Genomic DNA, 22370 nt, shown 5'->3' on the forward strand with positions numbered 1-22370 from the left:
AACCATATTCTTTAGAGCTGCCTTCAGTTTAAATGTTTTCTTTTCAACTTAAATAGAGACCTGAAAGTTATAGAATAATCTATAAATACAAATGGCTTAAATGGAAATGTAAATTTTGATATTACACACAGCTGAGCAAAAACCACACTTTAAAAATCATAGCCTTCCATAATCTGCAGACAGTTGTGCAGACACAGTGACACACACTATGTAGCCGGAGCTAGAATACACAGGGTGGAAAACAGAGCCAACTCTGCACTCTTGACCTGCAGCCAAATTGTTACGAACTGTTTCTGAATGCTAAAGGTTTCTGATCACTTTCCAATACCACGGCACTGTTCCCATTCCATCCTCTGGTCACACAGTGTCCAATATTTATCAAGCCCGCTGGCCACCTTCTGAACTCAGCCCTCACAGGCACCCAAGAATTTAGCCTACAGATGGAACAGTGTCTTGACTCCTTTTACACTTGGTTTAAGTGCAACCCTGGGTGGACATTGGCAGGGGATGTGGAAAGAAATGGGTTCCTTCCCTATAGCTGCTGGTCTTGGGCAGCTGCATCAAGTTTCGTTGACAGAGGCTCTGTGGGACTCCAGGCTGTATCCAGTACTTAAGACAGCTGATTAGCTGTTGTTAGGACACAGATGTCTCAGGTTCTGCAGGGTGTCAGGGCGGGACCACCAATAGTTTCTGACTACCCAGCATCTAATGCATAGTGAGGAGCATATGCAGCTACCAAGGTGATAGTACTCCATCTCAGTGTCACCAGTGACACTGCCCATTCTGTGCACAAAATTCTTCAGCTTGAAACAGGAAGGCTTTGTAGAGTCCTAGAAACTGACTCATGGGGATCTCTTTTGGAAAATGGCAAAAATTAGTGCAATTAAACAATCAAATATTATGTAATAAGAAATGATAAACCCATGCTATAGTACAGATAAGTCATAGAAATGTAATACAAACAGAAATGGATATAATAGAAGCCTATACACAACACAATCTCCCCACAAATACACAGGGTGAACCAGTAGTTAGTGGAAATAACAAATCTATGTCACCAGTCACAAGGGGAGCTCAGAGCTTTTGCAAGAGACTCTGGGCAATGCCATAGGAGCCACAATGTGGAGAGTGTGTTGGTATGAGGTTTGGGTGATCAATGTCTGAGTATCACTCATCCAGACCTAAAAGGCAGTCCTGATAACCTGGGCTTTTAAAAAAGTCTTAGGGTTTTACTGCTGTGAACAGACATCATGACTGAAGCAACTCTTATAAGGACCATGCAATTGGGTCTGATTTAGTCCACTATCATCAAGGCAGGGGCATGGCAACATCCACACATGCATGATGTAGGAAGAGCTGGGAGTTCTACATCTTATTCCTAAGGCAAACAGAAGATTGGCTTTCAGGGAGCTAGGATGAAGGTCTTAAAGCCCTTTCTCACAATGACAAATTCCCTCCAACAAGGCCACACCTGTTAGTAGTGCCACTTCCTGAGCCTAGGACATTCAAACCATCACAAAAGGTTAGTCTAATATCAAAAGGGTCAAGTTTATATCCACTTAATCAGAAATCTGCACCACAAACTATAATTACTCCAAATGTGGATGTCTAGATGCCAGCACAAGAGCACAGCAGAAACTTTGAGGGCAATATGTCACCACCAGGGCCCAGGTATATTACTACAGCAGGCCTGACTATTCTAATGCAGGTGAGGCTCAAGGAAAAGTCCTTAAAACAAACTTTATGAAGTTGATATAGGTCTTTAAAGAGAGAATGAGTAAATACCATTAGAAAAGTCAAGATAGTCAAAGAAACAAACCAAACATATGAATAAAACTGTTCAAGACCTGAGAATGGAACTTGAAGCAATATAGAAAACACAAACAGAGGTATTTGTGACAGGAACTATAGATGCAGGCATCACCAACAGAATACAAGAGATGCAAGAGAGAATCTCAGGATTGAAGATAAATAACCAATATACCAAATAGACAGAACAAACAGATGATATTAAAAGCTGCAAGGGAAAAAAGACCAAGTAACATATGAAGAGAAACTTATTAGAATTACATCTGACTTCTCAATGGAGATTCTTAAAATCAGAAGTACCTGAACAGAGGTCCCCAGTCTGTGTAAAACCAGAGAGAACAGCTGAGAGACTATATCCCACAAAATTTAATGAGGCCATGATCACCCTGACACTCAAACCGCACAAAGATTCAACAAAGAAAATGAATTATTGATTAATTTCCCTTATGAACATAAATATAAAAATACTCAATAAAATGCATGCAAACTCAATTCCAGAACAAAAGAACCATTACACACCATGGCCACGTAGGCTTCATCCCAGAGATACTAGGATGGTTCAACATTAGAAAATCAGTTAATGTAATTCATGAAATAAACAAACTGAGAGAATAAAACCCACATGATCATCTTACTAGATGCCAAAAGAGCTTTTGAAAAATCCAACACCCTGCCATGACAAAAGTATTGTAGAGATTGGGGATTTAAGGGACATACCTCAATATAATAAAGGCCATTTACAGCAACAAGCCTATAACTATTGTCAAACTAAATGGAGATAAACTCAAAACAATACTACTAAAATTGAGAACAAAACAAGGCTGTCTACTCTCTCCACATGTTTTCAATATAGTACTTAAAATTCTAGCTAGAACAATAAGACAGCTAAAGGAGATTAAGAGGATACAAATTGGAAAGGAAGAAGTCAAAGTATTGCTATAAGTGACCTCAAAATTTCTATCAGGGAACTCCTACAACTGATAAACCCCTTTAGCAAAGGCTGGATAAAAGATTAACTCAAAAAAACCCAGTAACCCTCCTGTATATAAACAATAAAGGGGATGAGAAAGGAGGCAGGGAAACACCTTTCACAATAGCCACAAATAATATAAAATATCTTGGGGGTAACCCTGATCAAGCAAATGAAAGGCTTATGATAAAACTTCAACCCTTTGAAGAAAGAAATTGGAGAAGACACTAGAAGATGGAAAGATCTCCTACTCTCATGGACAAGTAGAATCAACACAGTGAAAATGGCCGTGCTACCAAAAGCAGCCTACAGATCCACAAGCAATACACGTCAAAATATCAACATAAGTTTTGTAGACCACGAAACAAAAGTACTCAACTTCAAATGAAAACCAAAAGCTAACAAACAAACACCACAGGATCAGGAGAACAATCTGAACACTATGAGAACTTTTAAAGGAATCATCATCCCTGATTGGAAGCTCTACTACAGAGCTATGGTCATCAAACCTACCTGGTATTGGTATAACAGCAGACATATTGATTAATAGAATCAAATCGAAGACCCAGATATAAATTCACACACCTATGGACAACTGATTTTTTGATACAGAAGCCAGAGAGACACATCTTTGACAAATGGTGCTAGTCTAACTTTGTGTCTGTATGCAGAAAACACAAATAGATCAATATGTATCATCCTGAACAAAACTAAAGTCCAAGTGGATCAAAGACTTCAACATAAAACCAGATACATTGAACTTCATAGAAGAGAAAGTAGAGAATATCCTTGAACGCATTTACACAGGAGACAACATCATAAACAGAACATAGAGAGTGTACACACTTAAATCAACAATTAATAAATGGGACCTCATGAAACTCAAAAGCTTCTGTAAGGAAAGGACACCATCTGTAGGACAAAACAGCAGGCTTTGGAATGGGAAAAGATTTTCACTAAGCTCACATCTGGTACAGGGCAAATATCAAAAATGGTCACCCATTTGTGGCTCAAGAATAAGTGATTACTAATTTTCTTTGAAGTGAGAGATGTGTTGCACTTTGAGGGATTCACTTATATGCAAACACAGGTACATCAACAATCTAAAACTTTCAGGGCTGCATGACATATCCAGATTTAACTTTCTTTTAACCTCTATTTTTACTATAACACAATAGAGAAGCTGAAGAGAGAAAACTGTATCGTGTTCTTTATTTTTATCCAATTTCAAATTCACATAAATTATCAAGAAAGTACGCAAAATTATTTCAATAGGCCAATTATGTCAACTCATCCCTTGATAATTTTGTTAACAACCTTTCTTTCAACTCTCTATATTTTATCCGTTTCACACATCATATGCACAATGACATGACTTTTGAATGATGACATTATTGACACACAAAATTAAATGGCCATTACCGACTTCATAAAATGTAATATTTACAAACTACATATAAAGAGTTTGAATACACAAAAAGTATATCAAATGAAGAAAATGTCAGATTAGAGAAATAGTTCTTCAAAAAAATAGTTCTTCATCATGTCTATGAAATGGGACATGATGGGTCAAGAATAAACTGAGCATGAGACCTGGATCAACAAATGTGTAGAAACAAGGAAAAGAAAGATGCATTCCAGATTACTTATCTATTGTGGGGTGCTCACACCCAACAATTTCTTCATAGCCTCTGTGACATTCTTATTCCTAAAACTATAGATTAGTGGGTTCAACAGAGGGGTGAGTATGGTGTAAAACACAGACACCACCATGTCCTTCTCAGGGGTGTGGAGGGAGCCAGGGAGCATGTAGGTATAGACAGCAGCGCCATAGAAGAGGGTGACCACAGTCATGTGGGAGGAGCAGGTGGCAAGGGCCTTCTTCCTGCCCTCTGCTGAGTTCATCCTGAGAACAGTGAGGAGGATGGATGAATAGGAGCCTGAAATGACTGTCACAGGGATGAGAATCATGAGCACACAGCACACATACATGAGGGTCTCATAGAGCCAGGTGTCTGAGCAGGAGAGCTTTGTCACAGCAGGGACCTCACAGAAGAAGTGATGGATCTCCCGGGATCCACAGAATGGGAAGGTCATGGTGACAGGGGTGAGCATAAAGCCATCCAAAGATCCCAGGACCCAACATACAGACATCAGGAGGAGACAAACCCTGTGGTTCATAAGGACAGGATACCGGAGTGGACAGCAGATGGCCACATAGCGGTCATAAGACATAGCAGCCAGAAGCAAAAATTCTGACCCTCCTATTGACAGGTACAGGAACATCTGCATCCCACAGGCAGTAGCTGAGATCTTGTGGCTCCCCAGAACCTGGTCCATGAGCATCTTGGGCACAGTGACAGAAATGTACATCATGTCCATGAGGGACAGCTGGCTGATAAAAAAGTACATGGGTGTGTGGAGGTGGGTGTCAGAGAGTATCAGCAGGATCAGGAGGGCGTTCCCAGACAAGGCCATCAGGAAAACCACAAATATGACCACAGCAAGCAGGGCAGGGTGTTTGGATTGACTGAAGAATCCCACCAGGGTGAAATCTGAAAATTGTCCAGTATAGTTGCTCATCCAGGTGGTGATGTCCCTGGATGTCTCCTAGGCAACCAAGAAGCTTTTAGGTTAGTGACTGCCTATTGATAAGTGCACAAGTATACTATGGTGAAAAGTCTCAGCTCCTGTATCTGAGAATGATAATCTTCCTACAATACAAGGAACTTAATAAAGTAAGAATTTACATGTGTGGTCATCACCCCTCAGAGTAGAGCTGCTGTAGTTCACGGCCATGATCTTTCCTGATGACAAACGTGTTCTCAAGTTCAACAAGTTCTTCAAATTTGCATAATGAATTTTTCATTATTAACAAAAATAGTGAAAATAAACAAAAACCAGTGAAAGTGAAATGCAAACAATTAATCAAACACATTATTCAGAATATTAATGAATATGCAAATTATTCTTCAGAGCCATTGCAGAACTGCTTTTGATATTAACACAATATGGGACATACTCCAGTTTAGCATTCACTGAAGAATGTGGTTTTAAAATAATATGGTCCAAGATCTTAGCTGAGTAATGCATCCAGTCTACTTAAAATTGAATTTGAACTGTCCTATAATTCTTTGTTTTGATAGATAAATGCTCTTTAAATATACATTCATATAAACATATTAATATGAAAATATAGATGTAACAATACAAGTAACGTGTTTTCTCATCTAACATTGGTTAGACAGAGTTAACTGAAAGTCCCACCTTTTCTGGTCTCTGCCTCTCAAAGTTCATCTCCTCACAGGCTCTCCATTTGCTCTAAGCTTCAGCAGCAGACTGAGGGTTTAGCAGTCACTGCTGGTGGCCAGGTCAGGCTGTGGCAGCAGCATCTGTGTGGACTTCAGCCACTTCCTCATGGAGTCTGAGAAGCAGAGGGAACACAGACAGCCCTAAGTTGCTCCTGAGAGTCATTCACTGTTACCACCACTCCACACTCCCAGGAGGCCTTTGTGTTAGATTCTGAGGGAAGTCCAGGGACACATGAACCTTGAGTGCACTAAACAAGGTCAGTGTCCAGCTATGCTGGGAAAATAGCACATGGATGTGAACTAAGCTTGAAGGTTTCAATAGGCATAGCAGAGTGAGAAACAGTGTCAGATAGAATGTACCCAGACTCAGAAATGCCTCTTCCATTTGTACTTTTAAGACAAGAGATTTAAATTTTTTTGTTTGAAAATTAGTAGATATTACATTTGATATCTCTCAGCATTAGGAAGGAGATGACATTTTTTTTTCTGAGACATTAGCAGTTGTTTCAAGGCAAGGATTGTTGGAACAGCAGTCACAAGTCTTAGCAACATTTTATATCTATATCATGATTCTAAAAATAAAAACAGAAAAGCAAACCTGATACTGAAGTCCTTAAATCACCATGTTATGCTCGAGCTGCTGATGGTGCAGAGAATACTCAATATTCTAGATGTCTACAAATGCTTGCCAGACAGATCTGATACCTATGGGAGGAGATGGGCAGGTCATAGCAAGGAAATAGATTGAGAGATTGGGTGAAACAAGACAGATTTCCATTTTACAAAGCATATTCATGAGAGGCACTTTGATATATTTTTAAAATGTAAGCTTTCCAACATTCACCTTCTGTTTACCTGCTGACTCAATTTATGTTTGTGAACACAGTGAACAAAGACCAGGCAGGAAGCCACAGGCTATGAGAAGCCCTGAACATTTTCTGCTGGCTGAGTGGAGGTCAGGAGGCAGGTGAGGGGCAGGGGGTGTGCTGGGAAGGTCAGAGCCCTCTGTAATGTAGGGATCACTGGCATTAGTGTCCTCAGTCAGCAGTGAGATCAGGAATGTGGTGTCTGCAGAAGGCAAGGGATTGGGAGCTGTGTTGTCCTTACCCATGCTGTGCCTTTTGATGTCTTGTGAACAGCTTGGTGCCTTGTTAACCTTTTGTGAAGGCAGAACAATGACAGAGCAGCATCCCAAGCCAGCAGCATCCCTGAGCCACCTGGTGCTTCCATGGGATGCAAATAGAAGTGAAACTCAGTCTCAGGCTTCTGCCTCATGTCACACAGCCACTGACAGAATCAGTATGTACCGATGAGTAGGCACAGAGTGGGCACCTGCCTGGGTTCTATGGGAAACATCATTTCCCCAGGAATGTACAGGTTGATTTTAGATAACCCACTGTCTGTTTCATATGATAAGATTAAGGTAGTTATTTTACATTATTATAACTTTCAAGAATGGACCACAGTTGAAATTAAACCACAAAGAAATGGAAGATTAATGCTGTCATAGGAACTCTTGAAAACACAGAAGGAAGGGTGGGTGTGGTGGTAGATGTCAACCAGAATGCTAGCACTCATGAGATCAAGGCAGGGAGATCATCAATCAAATAAAGCGAAGTCTGCTGTGTGGTGGTGGTGGTGGTGGTGGTGGTGGTGGTGGTGGTGGTGTGTGTGTGTGTGTGTGTGTGTGTGTGTGTGTGTGTGTGTGTGTGTGAAACACATTGCTTCACTTATTAGTTAGAAAAAAGTCACAGTTCCCGTAAAGAGAAACTTTAGGAAAATGCTGGGTATGGTAGTGCATAATTTTAATGCCAGCACTAGAGAAGCAGAGGCATGTAGATATCTGAGTTTTAGGCCAGTCTGCTCTATAGAGGACGTTGAAGGACAGCCAGGAATATACAGGAAAATCCAAAAGCCAAGAAGAAGGAGAAGGAGGAAGAAGAAGAGAAGGATAAGGAGAAGTGTAGGAGGAGGTGGAGGAAAAGAAGGAGGAGGAAGAGGAAGACAGAAGGAAAGGTGACAAAATTTCTTTCCTCCCTATAATAAATAAGGCAGTAAAGAATAAAGGATAACCTAGGCCTGTAAAGAAAGAATAGACTGTAGAGTGACCACCCTGTGCCATACAGACTCTCCTGTTCAGTCCTACTCACCATCAGATGCAGGTGCAGCTGTAGCCTGGGCTGTCTGGACCAAGGGACAGTAGCTGGTTATATGCACAAGGAACAGGAGCCAAGTGACGTCATTCTTGGCTGGACTCCACTCATTCCCAGATAAAGATTTTTGTTAATATCTCCGCTCTGGGACTTTAAAGAAGGGTATACACAAGAAAGTCAGGGATGGTAACAGTATCCTCTGCCACAGGCTGATTTTTACTCTTTAGATTTGCTGAAATTAAAAATCATAGCCAGTATTCACAATAACTTGGAATATCATCATCATAAGTAAAAGCTAGGCACAACATGATGATTGTATGTCAGTTATTACATGTCTGAGTTATAGTTCATTGTACATAATTCTCTCCTTCTCCTACCCTTCCTCCCTCTGTCTCTCTCTCTGTCTCTCTGTCTCTGTCTCTTTCTGTATGTGTGTGTGTTCTATAAATTCCAGTAGTTTTATGACATTTTTTTCCTTCTTTTTCATATGTGTTGACTCAGAAGCTTGGGGCTCAGCTGCTATGTTGTAAACACTGACTCTTTTTTTCATTAATATATTTATTTACTCAATTTACTTTTTGATCACAGCAACCCTCATCTTCTTCTCCCAGACCCATCATCAGAAGTCCCTCCCTACACTATCCCCACTTCTTCTCCCCAGTGAAGGGAAATCCCCTCCCTTGGGTACCATTCCACCTTGGGACATCAAGTCACAGCAGGACTAGGCACATCCTCTCCCACTAAGGCCTGGCAAGGCAGCACAGCTAAAAGAGGAGATTCAATGATAGACAACTGAGTCAGAGACAACCCCTACACCAATTGTTAGGGGACCCACATGAACACTAAGCTGCACATCTGCTGAAAATGTGTAGGGGACCTAGGTCCAGATCCTGCATGATCTTTGGTTGTTGGTCCAATCTCCGTGAGCCCTCATGGGCACAGGTTAGTTTACTTTGTAGGTCTTCTTCTGGCATCCTTGATCATCTAGCTCGCTCAATACTATCCCCCTACTCTTTCACAAGGCTCCTGGAGCTTGGCCTGCTGTTTGGCTGTGGGTCTCTGCATCTGTTTCCATCAGCTGCAGGATGAAGCCTCTCAGGAGACAATTATGTTAGCCTCCTGCTTGCATTCATCACAGAATATCACTAATAGTGACGGGGTTGGCTCTCTCCCATGGGATGGGTCTCAATTTGGGCCAGTCATTGGTTGGCCATTCGTACCCTCAATCTCTGCTCCATCTTTATTCCTGTGCATCTTGTGGGCAGAATAAATTTTGGGTTGAAAGTTTTGTGGGTGGGTTGTCTCTTTCTCTCCACTGGAAGTCCCACCTGGCTTCAGGAGGTGTCCCCTTTAGTCATATTTCTGGCTACTAGGAGGCAGTGCGAGGGTCACCCCCATATACTCAAGGGAGTCTCCCCTGGCCCAGATTTCTGTCCCAGAGATGCCCCATCAATTTCTCAGCCCTTGCTTGTCCCACCTCACGACACCTGATTGCCATCCCTGTTCCCTCATCACCCTCTCCTATCATTTCCTCTATCCATCCACCTCCAATGTCTATTTTATTTCCCCCTCTGAATGAGATTCAAACATTCTCCTTTGGGCTCACCTTACTACTTAGTTTCTTTGGGTCTGTGTATTGTAGCATGGTTACCCTATACTTTATGGCTAATGTCCACTTATAAGGGAGTACATACACCATGTGTGTCTTCTGTGTCAGGGTTATTTCACTCGGGATGATATTTTTTAGTTCCATTCATTTGCCTGTACATTTCATGATGCCTTTGTTTTTAATAGCAGAATAGTGTTCCATTGTGTAAATGTACCACATTTTCTTTATCCTTTCTTCAGTTGAAGGACATGTAGGTTCTTTCCAGTTGTTGGCAATTATGGAGAAAGCTGCTATGAACATAGTTGAGCAAGTGTCCCTATAGTACAGTTGGGCATCTTTTGGGTATATGCCCAGGAGTGGTATAGCTGGGTCTTGGGGTAGAACTATTTCCAATTTTCTTTATTTTTATTAGATATATTCTTTATTTACATTTCAAATGTTAACCCCTTTCCTAGTTTCCCATGTGAAAACCCCCTATCAATCCTCCCCAGGCACACAAACCCACCCACTCCCTTTTGCTGACACTGGCATTCCCTTATACTGGGGCACAGAGCCTTCACAGGACCAAGGGCCTCTCCTCCCATTGATGACTGACTAGGCCATCCTCTGCTAAATATATATAGCTAGAGCCATGAGTTCCACCATGTGTTTTCTTTGGTTGGTGGTTTAGTTCCAGGGAGCTCTGGGGATACTGGTTAGTTTATATTGGATGTTCCTTCTATGGGGCTTCAGTCCCGTTCAGCTCCCTGGGTATTTCTCTGGCTCCTTCATTGGGGACCTGGTGCTCCATCCAATGGGTGACTGTGAGAATTCACTTCTGTATTTGTCAGCCAGAGGAAGAGCCTCTCAGGAGACAGCTATATCAGGCTCCTGTTAGTAAGCTCTTGTTGGTATCCACAACAGTGTCTCATTTTAGTGGTTGTTTATGGGATGGATCCCCAGGTGGGGCAGTCTCTGGATGGTCCTTCCTTCAGTCTCAGCTCTGAACTTTGTCTGTGTAAATCCTTCCATGGGTATTTTGTTCCCCCTTCTAGGAAGGAACAAAGTATCCACACTTTGGTTTTCCTTCTTCTTGAGATTCCCGTGTTTTGCAAATTGTATCTTGGGTATTCCAAGTTTCTTATCAGTGAGTGCATACCATGTGTGTTCTTTTGTGATTGGGTTACCTCACTCAGGATGATATCCTTCAGATCCATCCATTTGTCTAAGAATTTCATAAATTCATTGTTTTTAATAGCTACATAGTACTCCATTGTGTAAATGTACCACATTTTCTGTATCCATTCCTCTGTTGAGGGACTTTGGGTTTTTTCCAGCTCCTGGCTATTATAAATAAGGGTTCTATGAACATAGTGGAACATGTGTCCTTATTACAATTGGAACATCTTCTGGGTATATGCCCAGGAGTGGTATTGCTGGATCCTCCAGTAGTACTATGTCCAATTTTCTGAGGAACCGCCCAACTGATTTCCAGAGTGGTTGTACCAGCTTGCAATTCCACCAACAATGGAAGAGTGTTCCTCTTTCTCCACATCTTTGCCAGCATCTTCTGTCACCTGAATTTTTTATCTTAGCCATTCTGTCTGGTGTGAGGTGGAATCTCAGGGTTGTTTTGATTTGCATTTCTCTGATGACTAAGAACGTTGAACAATTTTTAGGTGCTTCTCAGCCCTTCTGTATTCCTCAGTTGAGAATTCTTTGTTTAGCTCTGTATCCCTTTTTAAAATAGGGTTATTTGATTTTCTGGAGTCCACCTTCTTGAGTTCTTTGTATATACTGGATATTAGTCCCCTATCTGATTTAGGATAGGTAAAGATCCTTTCCCAGTCTGTTGGTTGCCTTTTTGTCTTATTGACAGTGTCTTTTGCCTTTCAGAAGTTTTGCAATTTTATGAGGTTCCATTTGTCAATTTTTGATCTTACAGCACAAGCCATTGCTGTTCTGTTCAGTAATTTTCACCCTGTGTCCATATCTTTGAGGCTTTTCCCCACTTTCTCCTCTATAAGTTTCAGTGTCTTCGGTTTTATGTGAAGGTCCTTGATCCACGTAGACTTGAGCTTTGTACAAGGAGATAAGAATGGATCAATTCGCATTCTTCTACATGCTAACCGCTAGCTGAGCCAGCACCATTTGTTGAAAATGCTGTCTTTTTTCCACTGGATGGTTTTACCTCTCTTGTCAAAGATCAAGTGANCATAGGTGTGTGGGTTCATTTCTGGGTCTTCAATTCTATTCCATTGATTTGTCTGTCTGTCGCTGTACCAGTACCATGCCATTTTTATCACAATTGCTGTGTAGTACAGCTTGAGGTCAGGGATGGTGATTCCACCAGAGGTTCTTTTATTGTTGAGAATAGTTCTTGCTATCCTAGTTTTTTGTTGTTGCTGTTGTTATTCCAGATGAATTTGCAAATTGCTAATTCTAACTCTGTGAAAAATTGAGTTGGAATTTTGATGGGGATTGCATTGGATCTGTAGATTGCTTTCGGCAAGATGGCCATTTTTACTATATTAATCCTGCCAATCCATGAGCATGGGAGCTCTTTTCATCTTGTGAGATCTTCTCCGATTTCTTTCTTCATAGACTTGAAGTTCTTGTCACAAAGATATTTCATTTTCTTGGTTAGAGTCACACCAAGGTATTTTATATTATTTGTGACTATTGTGAAGGGTGTAGTTTTCCTAATTTCTTTCTCAGTCTGTTTATCCTTTCAGTAGAGGAAGGCTACTGATTTGTTTGAGTTAATTTTATATCCAGTTACTTCACTTAAGTTGTTTATCAGGCTTAAGAGTTCTGTGGTGGAATTTTTTGGGTCACTTAAGTGTACTATCATATCATCTGCAAGTAGTGGTATTTTGATTTCTTCCTTCCCAATTTGTATCCCTTTGATCTCCTTTTGTTGTCTAGTTGCTCTGGCTAGGACTTCAAGCACTATATTTAATAGGTAGGGAGAGAATGGGCAGCCCCTTGCCTATTCCCTGATTTTGGTGGGATTGTTTCAAGTTTCTCTCCACTTAGTTTGATGTTGGCTACTGGTTTGCTCTAAATTTCTTTACTGTGTTTAGGTATGAGCCTTGAATTCCTGATCTTTTCCAAGACTTTTACCATGAACGGGTACTGAATTTTGTCAAATGCTTTCTCAGCATCTAATGAGATGACCATATGTTGTTTTTTCTTTGAGTTTGTTTATATAGTGGATTATGTTGATGGATTTCTGTATATTGAACCATCCTTGCATCCCTAAGATGAAGCCTACTTGACCATGATGGATGATCATTTTGATGTGTTTTTGGATTCCGTTTGCCAGAATTTTATTGAGTAATTTTGCATCGATATTCATAAGGAAAATTGGTCTATAGTTCTTTTTCCTTGTTGGGTCTTTGTGTGGTTTAAGTATCAGAGTAATTGTGACTTTGTAGAATGAATTGGGTAGAGTACCTTCTGTTTCTATTTTGTGGAATAGTTTGATCAGTATTGGTATTAGGCCTTCTTTGAAGGCCTGATAGAATTCTGCACTAAACCCATCTGGTCCTGCCCCTTTTTTTGGTCAGGAGACTATTAATGATTGTTTCTATTTCTTTTGGGGGACATGGGACTGTTTAGATTGTTGATCTGATCCTGATTTAACTTTGGTACCTCATATTTACCTAGAAAATTGTCCATTTCATCGAGGTTTTTCAGTTTTGTTGAATATAGGCTTTTGTTGTAGGATCTGATGATTTTTTGGATTTCCTTGGTTTCTGTTTGTTATGTCTCCCTTTTCAATTGTGATTTTGTTAATTAGGATACTATCCCTTTGCCCTCTAGTTAGCCTGGCTAAGGGTTTATGTATTTTGTTGATTTTCTCAAAGAACCAGCTTCTGGTTTGGTTGATTTTTGTTTGTTTGTTTGTTTGTTTGTTTAGTTCTTTTTGTTTTCACTTGGTTGATCTCAGCCCTGAGTTTGATTATTTCTTGCAGTCTACTCCTCTTGGGTGAATTTGCTTCTTTTTGTTCTAAAGCTTTCAGGTGTGCTGTCAAGCTGCTACTGCATTCTCTTTCCAGTTTCTTTGTGGAGGCACTCAGAGTTATGACTTTTCCTCTTACAAATGCTTTCATTGTGTCCCATAAGTTTGGGTATGTTGTGGCTTCATTTTCATCAAACTCTAAAAAGTCTTCAATTTCTTTCTTTCTTTCTTCTTTGCCCAAGTTATCATTGAGTATAGAGTTGTTCAGCTTCCATGTAGATGTGGGTTTTCTATTATTTATGTTGTCATTGAAGATCAGCCTTAGTCCATGTGATCTAATAGATTGCATGAGACGGTACCATGAGGTGCTGAGAAGAAGGTATATCCTTTTGTTTTAGGATAAAATGTTGTGTAGATATCTTTTAAATCTATTTGTTTCATAACTTCTGTTAGTTTCAGTGTGTCTCCATTCAGTTTCTGTTTCTATGTTCTGTCCATTGATGAGAGTGGGGTGTTGAAGTCTCCCACTATTATTGTGTGTAGTTCAATGTGTGCTTTGAGCTTTAGTAAAGTTTCTTGTATGAATGTAGATGCCCTTGCATTTGGAGCACAGATGTTCAGAATTGAGAGTTCATCTTGGTAGATTTTACCTTGATGAGTATGAAGTGTCCCTACTTATCTTTTTTGATAACTTTAGGTTGAAAGTGGATATTAGAATGACTACTCCAGCTTGTTGATTGGGACCATTTGCTTGGAAAATTGTTTTCCAGCCTTTTACTCTGAGGTAGTGTCTGTCTTTGTCACTGAGGTATGTTTCCTGTTTGCAGCAAAATGCTGGGTCCTGTTTATGTAACCAATCTGTTAGTCTATGTCTTTTTATTGGGGAATTGAGTCCATTGATATTAAGAGATATTAAGGAAAAGTAATTTTTGCTTCTTATTTTTTTTGTTGTTGTTGTTAGAAGTGGAATTCAGTTCATGTGGCTATTTTCTTTTAGGTTTGTTGAAAGATTACTTTCTTGCTTTTTCTAGGGTGTGGTTTCCCTCCTTGTGTTGGAGTTTTCCCTTTATTATCCTTTGAAGGGCTGGATTTGTGGAAAGATACTGTGTAAATTTGGTTTTGTCATGGAATACTTTGGTTTCTCCATCTTTGGTAATTGAGAGTTTTGCTGGGTATAATAGCCTCGGCTGGCATTTTTGGTCTCTTAGCGTCTGTATGACATCTGCCTAGGATCCTCTGGCTTTCTTAGTCTCTGGTGAGAAGTCTGGTGTAATTCTGATAGGTCTGCCCTTATATGTTATTTAACCTTTTTCCCTTACTGCTTTTAATTTCTTTCTTTGTTTTGTGCATTTGGTGTTTTGATTATTATATGACAGGAGGAATTTCTTTTCTGTCCCAAACTATTTGGAGTTCTGTAGGCGAGAATGTATACAAGAATGTATGTTCATGGGCATCTCTTTCTTTAGGTTAGGGAAGTTTTCTTCTATAATTTTGTTGAAAATATTTACTGGCCCTTTAAGTTGGAAATCTTCATTCTGTTCTAGACCCATTATCCTTAAATTTGGTCTTCTCATCGTGTCCTGGATTTACTGTATGTTTTGAGTTAGGATCATTTTGCATTTTGCATCTTCTTTGATTGTTGTGTCAATGTTTTCTATGGTATCTTCTGCACCTGGGATTCTCTCTTCTATCTCTTGTATTCTGTTGGTGATGCTTGAATCTATGACTCCTGATTTCTTTACTGGGTTTCTATCTCCAGAGTTGTCTCCCCTTGTGATTTCTTTATTGTTTCTACTTCCATTTCTCGATCCTGGATGGTTTTGTTCAATTCCTTCACCTATTTGGATGTGTTTTCCTGCAATTCTTTAAGGGATTTTTGTGTTTCCTCTATAAGGGCTTCTAGCTGTTTACCTGTGTTCTCCTGTATTTCTTTAAGGGAGTTATTTATGTCCTTCTTGAAGTTCTCCATCATCCTCATGAGAAGTGACTTCAGATACATATGTTGCTTTTCTGGTGTGACAGTGTATTCAGGACTTGCTATGGTGGGAGAATTGGGTTCTGATGATGCCAAGAAACCTTGGTTTCTGTTGCTTCTTTTCTTATGCTTGCCTCCTGCCATCTGATTATCTCAAGTGCTCCCTGCCTTCACTATATCTGAGTGGAGCCTGTCCTTCCTGTATTCCCTGTTGAGCCAGAACTCCTCAGGTCCAGATCTCTCTGTGATCCTGTGATTCTGGGATCCTGTGATCCTGAGATTCTGGGTGTGTCAGAGTTCCTGGGATTCATGCTTCCTCTGAGACCCTGAGATCCTGGTGTGACCAAGTACCTGGGATCCTGGATCCTGGGCATGTTAGAGGGCCTGGGAGTGGTATCTCCTTTGCGGGCTGTGGGACTGTCCGCTGCGTTTGCAACCAAGGTAGACCAGTGCTAGTGCTGACCTGAAAGAACCCGAGCCACCAGTTGGGCAGGGATCCTGCATTCCTGGTTCCTGCTGGTCCCGGTCACTCCCGGTGGTGTTAGATCATATGTTGTGTTCTACTTACAGGTGATCCTAGGATCCTGGGTGTGCTAGGGTGCTTGGGATGTGGAGAGTCCGCTGGGGACCATGGGTCTGTCCACCAAGTTTGTGTCCAAGCTATTTTTATGATTTCTATTTGTTGTTTCATGTTTAAAAATGGCTTAAGTGTTTGATATTTTTATTTAATAATGACAAAGTTAGATTTCTTTATTTTGTTTTTTGTTTTGGTCTTCTAAAAAAATTGGATTTTAGAGGTACATACATATTCCACTTCATTTTTAAAATTCAACTGACATCTGAGGCTACATGTAACTGCAATTTTGTAGTATTTATTGAAATTATTGCAAACTCACTGCTCACTTAAGTTTTTAGCACAACGTACATGTTAACTTAATTTTCACCTTGAAATTCTAGTTGGCAAAACCAAGCCCCACAAAGCTAAGGTGTGCAAATAGAAAGGACAGACACTATTCACACACTGCATACACTTGTTTTTTTTTTCAAAGCTACAGCAACTTAGGTGACATAGTATCCATGCAATATTTTCAAATAACTTTGTTCTTGTATGGTTTACGTTTTCATTTGTGTATGTAGAAACCATTTTCTCTATTATCCATTTCCATGTTGCCGGACATCTAGGCTGGTCTATGACTGAGCCACAGGGAACAGTACTGTGGTACAATCTTGATGTACACTTACTCTATGCTGTGCTGACTTAGAGGCCAGCAGGGAGGTAGTGAGAAGTGGTCACATGGTAGATCATTAAATTCTATTCTTCCTGTTTATGTGTGTGTGTGGTATGTATGTGTGTTTGCACATCTGACTGGGCACATGCATGTGAGGGTGCGTGTGTTCTTGTGCATGTGACTGCTGGAGATTAACAGTTGGTATTTTTCTTAGATCTTTGAGAAAGTCCACTGGAGATATGAAATTGTGGCAAGACTGATTTGGCTTCTTTCCTGAATAGGGGTCTCTGGCCCATGTTAGACAGCCTAGGCAGAGAGAGAGGCATCAGTAGCCAGAGCAGATGAAATTACAGCTATGTAGCCAGACTGCTGAAGAGAAAGCAAATTTACAAGATTCTGAATCATGTCAAATATTCTAAACAGACAGGCAGCCTGGTTTAATTCTAGTTCTTGTGGATTTAGAAACCTGTTTCTCTCATTTGTTGCTTTTACTTTCCTTGACCTCACTGCTGTTTCTCTAATTTAACTTCAAGTAAGACATTCCTGTAACATGTCACGTGTAAATTCTGTGTCAGAGACAGAGAGTGGAAGCAAATCAGACCAAGATTAGAATGGCTGCACTAGATACCTCTCCTAAAGATGCTGCCCTGCTTCTCCAGACACCTGGGAATGAGCCTCTTCACCTCAGGTCATAAAACAGGACTTGGCCTTCTCATGCACCAAGGTTTATGCTTGGTAATCATGGGACAATGCACTGAGGTTCTCAGAGGACAAAGCCAAACACACGTTAAAGACTCTGCACTTGGCAAACTGATTAGAACTTCTGGGAACATGGAGCTTTAGAACAGTACAGAGACAGAGCCCACTTACCCCAGGCTGTCCACAGTGTCCTTAATTCATTGCTCACTGTGGTTTCTGTCAGCATCCCTGTGACAATCAGGTGACACCTTTTGGAGTGTACTGGCTTCTCAGAAGGCTTGCTTCCCTGACACTAAAAGCTTTACCTATGACCAGACAGCAGCTGAGAACCATGGCAGAGATTTCCCCACTTGGCTACAACCCCAGTCCTGCTGTTTCTACAAGGGTAGTTGAAAATGCCTTGAGTTATGACTTATGACTTGTTTGTGCTTTGTAACATTTTATGAGACTTTGGAAAAAGTCATTGGGGAAACCTGAATCCATGTTTCTGGGCCATGGTCCTTCATATTTGGCTCAAGAGTAAGTGATTCCTATTTCCTTAAATAGAAGCTGTGTTTGGTTTTGAGGGATATATTTATATGCAAATATGGCTACACTGACAATTTGAAACCCTTGGGGAGAATTGTACTATACAGATTTGAATGTCTCTTAACCTTTATGTTTTCTATATCATAATATAGGAGCTAAAGGGAGAAAATTATATCTTGCTCTTTTTTAAACCCGATTTCAAATTTACATAAATTTTCAATAAAATACACAGAATTAAATCAATTTACCGTTTATCTCAATTTACTTCTTGTTAACATCACTAAGCATGTTTCTTACAACTCACTCTTTGCTTTATCAGCTGAACACATTATGACCATTTATTGCACCATAGGACATAAGTTTTGAATGGTAAGACCATGGTACCACAGAAAAGTAGACATTATTAACTTCACAAAAGGTAACAAAGACAGAATAAAAGTAGAGTTTGTGAATGGAGGAGAAGTATGTTAATGATGGGATTTGGGGAATAGACAAAAAATTCTTCACATAGGAATCCATATGGAATGAGACATGAAGCATCAGCATGAGACCTGGAACAACAGATGTGTAGAGACAAGAAAAGTAACTATGCAAGCCGGGCGTGGTGGCACACACCTTTAATCCCAGCACTCCGGAGGCAGAGGCAGGCAGATTTCTGAGTTCAAGGCCAGCCTGGTCTATAGAGTGAGTTCCAGGACAGCCAGGGCTACACAGAGAAACCCTGTCTCGAAAAACAAAACAAAACAAAACAAACAAACAAAAAAGAAAAGTAAGTATGCACTCCTGATTGTTTACTTCACTGTTTCTGGAAAGAGGGGTTTTCACCCAACAGTTTCTTCATAGCCTCTGTGACATTCTTATTCCTAAGACTATAGATTAGTGGGTTCAACAGAGGGGTGAGTATGGTGTAAAACACAGACACCACCATGTCCTTCTCAGGGGTGTGGAGGGAGGCAGGGAAAATGTAGGTATAGATAGCAGCGCCATAGAAGAGGATGACNACAGTCATGTGGGAGGAGCAGGTGGCAAGTGCCTTCTTNCTGCCCTCTGCTGAGTTCATCCTGAGAACAGTGAGGAGGATGGATGAATAGGAGCCTGAAATGACTGTCACAGGGATGATAATCATGAGCACACAGCACACATACATGAGGGTCTCATAGAGCCAGGTGTCTGAGCAGGAGAGCTTTGTCACAGCAGGGACCTCACAGAAGAAGTTATAGATCTTCCGGGATCCACAGAATGGGAAGGTCATGGTGACAGGGGTGAACATGAAGCCATCCAAGGATCCTAGGATCCAACAGGTTGATATCAGGAGGAGACACACTCTATGGTTCATGAGGACAGGATACCGAAGTGGATGGCAGATGGCCACATAGCGGTCATAAGACATAGCAGCCAGAAGCAAAAATTCTGAACCTCCTAGTGACATGTATAAGAACATCTGCACCCCACAGGCAGCAGCTGAGATCTTGTGGCTCCCCAGGACCTGGTCCATGAGCATCTTGGGCACAGTGACATGGACGTTGTACATCGTGGTGCGCACTAGGCTCCGCACCACGATGTACAACGTCCACAAGCAGTCCCAGTCAAGGCCATCAGGAGAACCACAAATATGACCACAGCAAGCAGGGCAGGGTGTTCAGATTGACTGAAGAGTCCCACCAGGGTGAAATCTGACTGTCCAGTGTAGTTGTTCATCCAGGTTGTTCTGTCCCTGGGTGTCTCCTAGGCAACTAAGATGCTTTGGTGTAGTCACTACGTAACAATCAGCACAAAAGTCTACTGTCCTGAGAAGGTTTTCTGGGATTGTGGATCTGATAAAGATAATCTGTGTAAAATTTAAGAAATTTGAGAAAGTAAGAATTCACATATATGGTTAGAGCCATAACAACTCAAATTAAAGCTACCACAGTTCATGGTGGCGATCCTTCTCATGAAAAACAATGTTGTCTCTCAACAAGTTGTTCAAATTTGCTGGATGTTTTTATGCTCTTGATAAAAAGAGTGAATTACTGACCAAACAAGCAAGCAAAGGGTAATGAAAGTAAAGTGCAAACAAGCAACCAAGCATATTATTAAGAAAATGAGTGAATACACAAGTTATTGTTAAGAACCAGTGCAGAGCTGCCTCTAATGTCAAGATAATATGGGATATACTCTCCAGTTTAGTATTCATTCAAGAATACTGTTTTTAAAATAATATGGCAAAATATTTAACTGAATAACACATACAATATATTGAATTTGAAGAGTCCCACATCTATGTGTTAAATAAATGCTCTTTCAACATTCATGTATATAAACATATTCATATGAAAGTGTCCATATACAAATACACATACTATGCAAATTTAAGTCATGCTGGCTAGACAGTGGAAAGCATCACCATTTTTGGCCTCTGCTTCTCCAAGTCCATCTCCTCACAGGTTGTCCATTTGCTCTAAGCTTCAGCAGCAGACTGAGGGTTTAGCAGTCACTGCTGGTGGCCAGGTCAGGCTGTGGCAGCAGTATCTCTGTGCACTTTAACCACTTCCTCATGGAGTCTGAGAAGCAGAGGGAACACAGTCCTGAGCTGCTCCAGAGAGCTGTTCACTGATCCTTCCACCCCACACTCACAGGCGGTCTCTGTGTTAGATGCTGAGGGAAATCCAGGGACACATGAACCTTGAGTGCACTAACAAGGTCAGTGTCCAGCTATGCTGGGAAAATAGCACATGGATGTGAACTAAGCTTGAAGGCTTCAATAGGCACAGCAGAGTGAGAAACAGTGTCAGATAGAATGTACCCAGACTCAGAAATGCCTCTTCCACTTGTACTTTTAAGACAGGAGATTTTTAATGTTTTTTTTTATTTTTTTATTTCTGAAGTAGTTGATACTACATTTTGGTAGCTCAAAGCAATAGGAAGAAAATGAAATCTCTTTCTGAGATGTTATCAGCTGCTTCAAGGAGGGCTTGTTTGGACAGCAGTCACAAGTCTCAGCAACACTTTATATCTCTGTCATGATTCTAAAATTAAAAACCGAAAGGCAAACCTGATACTGAAGTCTTAAAGAGCCATGCGGTGCCCAAGATGCTGATGGAGCAGAGAGGTTCTTGATGCCTTCCCATAAATACCAGACAGATCTGAGACCTGTAGGACGAGATGGGTATAATACAGACAGGAAATAGACTGAGAGATAGAGAGAAACAAGGTAGATTTCTGTTTTACTAAGCTGTATTTGTGAAAGGAGACTCAGATCTATTCAATTATAAAAAGCTTTCTGACATTCACCTTCTGTTTACCTGCTGACTCAGTTTATGTTTGTGAACACTGAACAAAGACCGGGGAGGAAGCCACAGGCTATGAGAAGCCCTGAACACCTTCTGCTGTCTGAGTGGAGGTCAGGAGGCAGGTGAGGGGCAGGAGGTGTGCTGGGAAGGTCAGAGCTTCTGTTAAGTGGGGACCACGGGCATCATTGTCACCAGGCAGCAGTGAGATCAGGAATGTGGTGTCTGCAGAAGGCAAGGGATTGGGAGCTGTGTTGTCCTTACCCATGCTGTGCCATCTGATGTCCTGTGGACAGCTTGGTGCATCGTTAACCTTTTGTATTACTAACAGTGAAGGCAGAGAAATGACAGAGCAGCATCCCAAACCAGAAGCATCCCTGAGCCACCCTGGTGCTTCCATAGGACTCAGCATCTTCTTTTAGAGAAGAGAAGCTTGGTGTCTCAGGCATCTGCCTCACTTCACACAACCATTGATAGAACAAGTGCTTGCCCTGTGAATAAGCACGGAGTGGGCACCTGCCTTTGTTCTATGGGAAGCAGTACTTCCCCAGGAATGTACAGTGTGAATTTATGTCACCTACTGTCTGCTTCATATGATAAGATTGAGATGGTTATCTTTACATTTTTGCAACCCTCAAAATGGGCCCACACTTGAAATTAAACAAACAACACAAGACACAGTTTTGGAAACTAATGTATTGTCACATGAATACTTAAAAATAGAGGAGGAAGGGTGGGTGTTGGCAGATACCTAGTATAATCCTTGTACTTGTGGCACTGAGGCAGGGGGATTACCAATCTTATCAAGGCAAGACTGGTGTGTGTGTGTGTGTGTGTGTGTGTCTGTCTGTGTGTGTGTGTGTGTGTGTGTG

The 22370-nt window shown here is 41.0% G+C and overlaps 2 protein-coding genes across 2 annotated transcripts in view; both read right to left on the reverse strand.

Moving 5' to 3' along the window:
* Positions 1-4429: 4429 nt before the first annotated feature.
* Positions 4430-5371, reverse strand: LOC110305441 (olfactory receptor 2T29-like). The gene has a single exon (XM_029483956.1). It carries the CDS (start codon positions 5360-5362, stop codon positions 4430-4432), a length of 933 nt encoding a protein of 310 aa, XP_029339816.1. The 5' UTR covers positions 5363-5371.
* Positions 5372-19025: 13654 nt separating this feature from the next.
* Positions 19026-22370, reverse strand: part of LOC110305451 (olfactory receptor 2T29-like) — an 8242-nt gene continuing 4897 nt past the window's right edge. The window contains exon 2 of the mRNA XM_021177441.1: positions 19026-19715. Coding sequence (XP_021033100.1) covers positions 19026-19715 — 690 coding nt within the window. The remainder of the gene's footprint in view (positions 19716-22370) is intronic.

Source organism: Mus caroli, chromosome 11 (genome assembly GCF_900094665.2).
Source record: "Mus caroli chromosome 11, CAROLI_EIJ_v1.1, whole genome shotgun sequence".
In the NCBI taxonomy this organism is placed as follows: Eukaryota; Metazoa; Chordata; class Mammalia; order Rodentia; family Muridae; genus Mus; species Mus caroli.

Bases quoted from the DNA above. Each gene is read 5' to 3' on its own strand.
- LOC110305441 (XM_029483956.1), bottom strand. From the start codon at position 5,362: ATGAGCAACTATACTGGACAATTTTCAGATTTCACCCTGGTGGGATTC.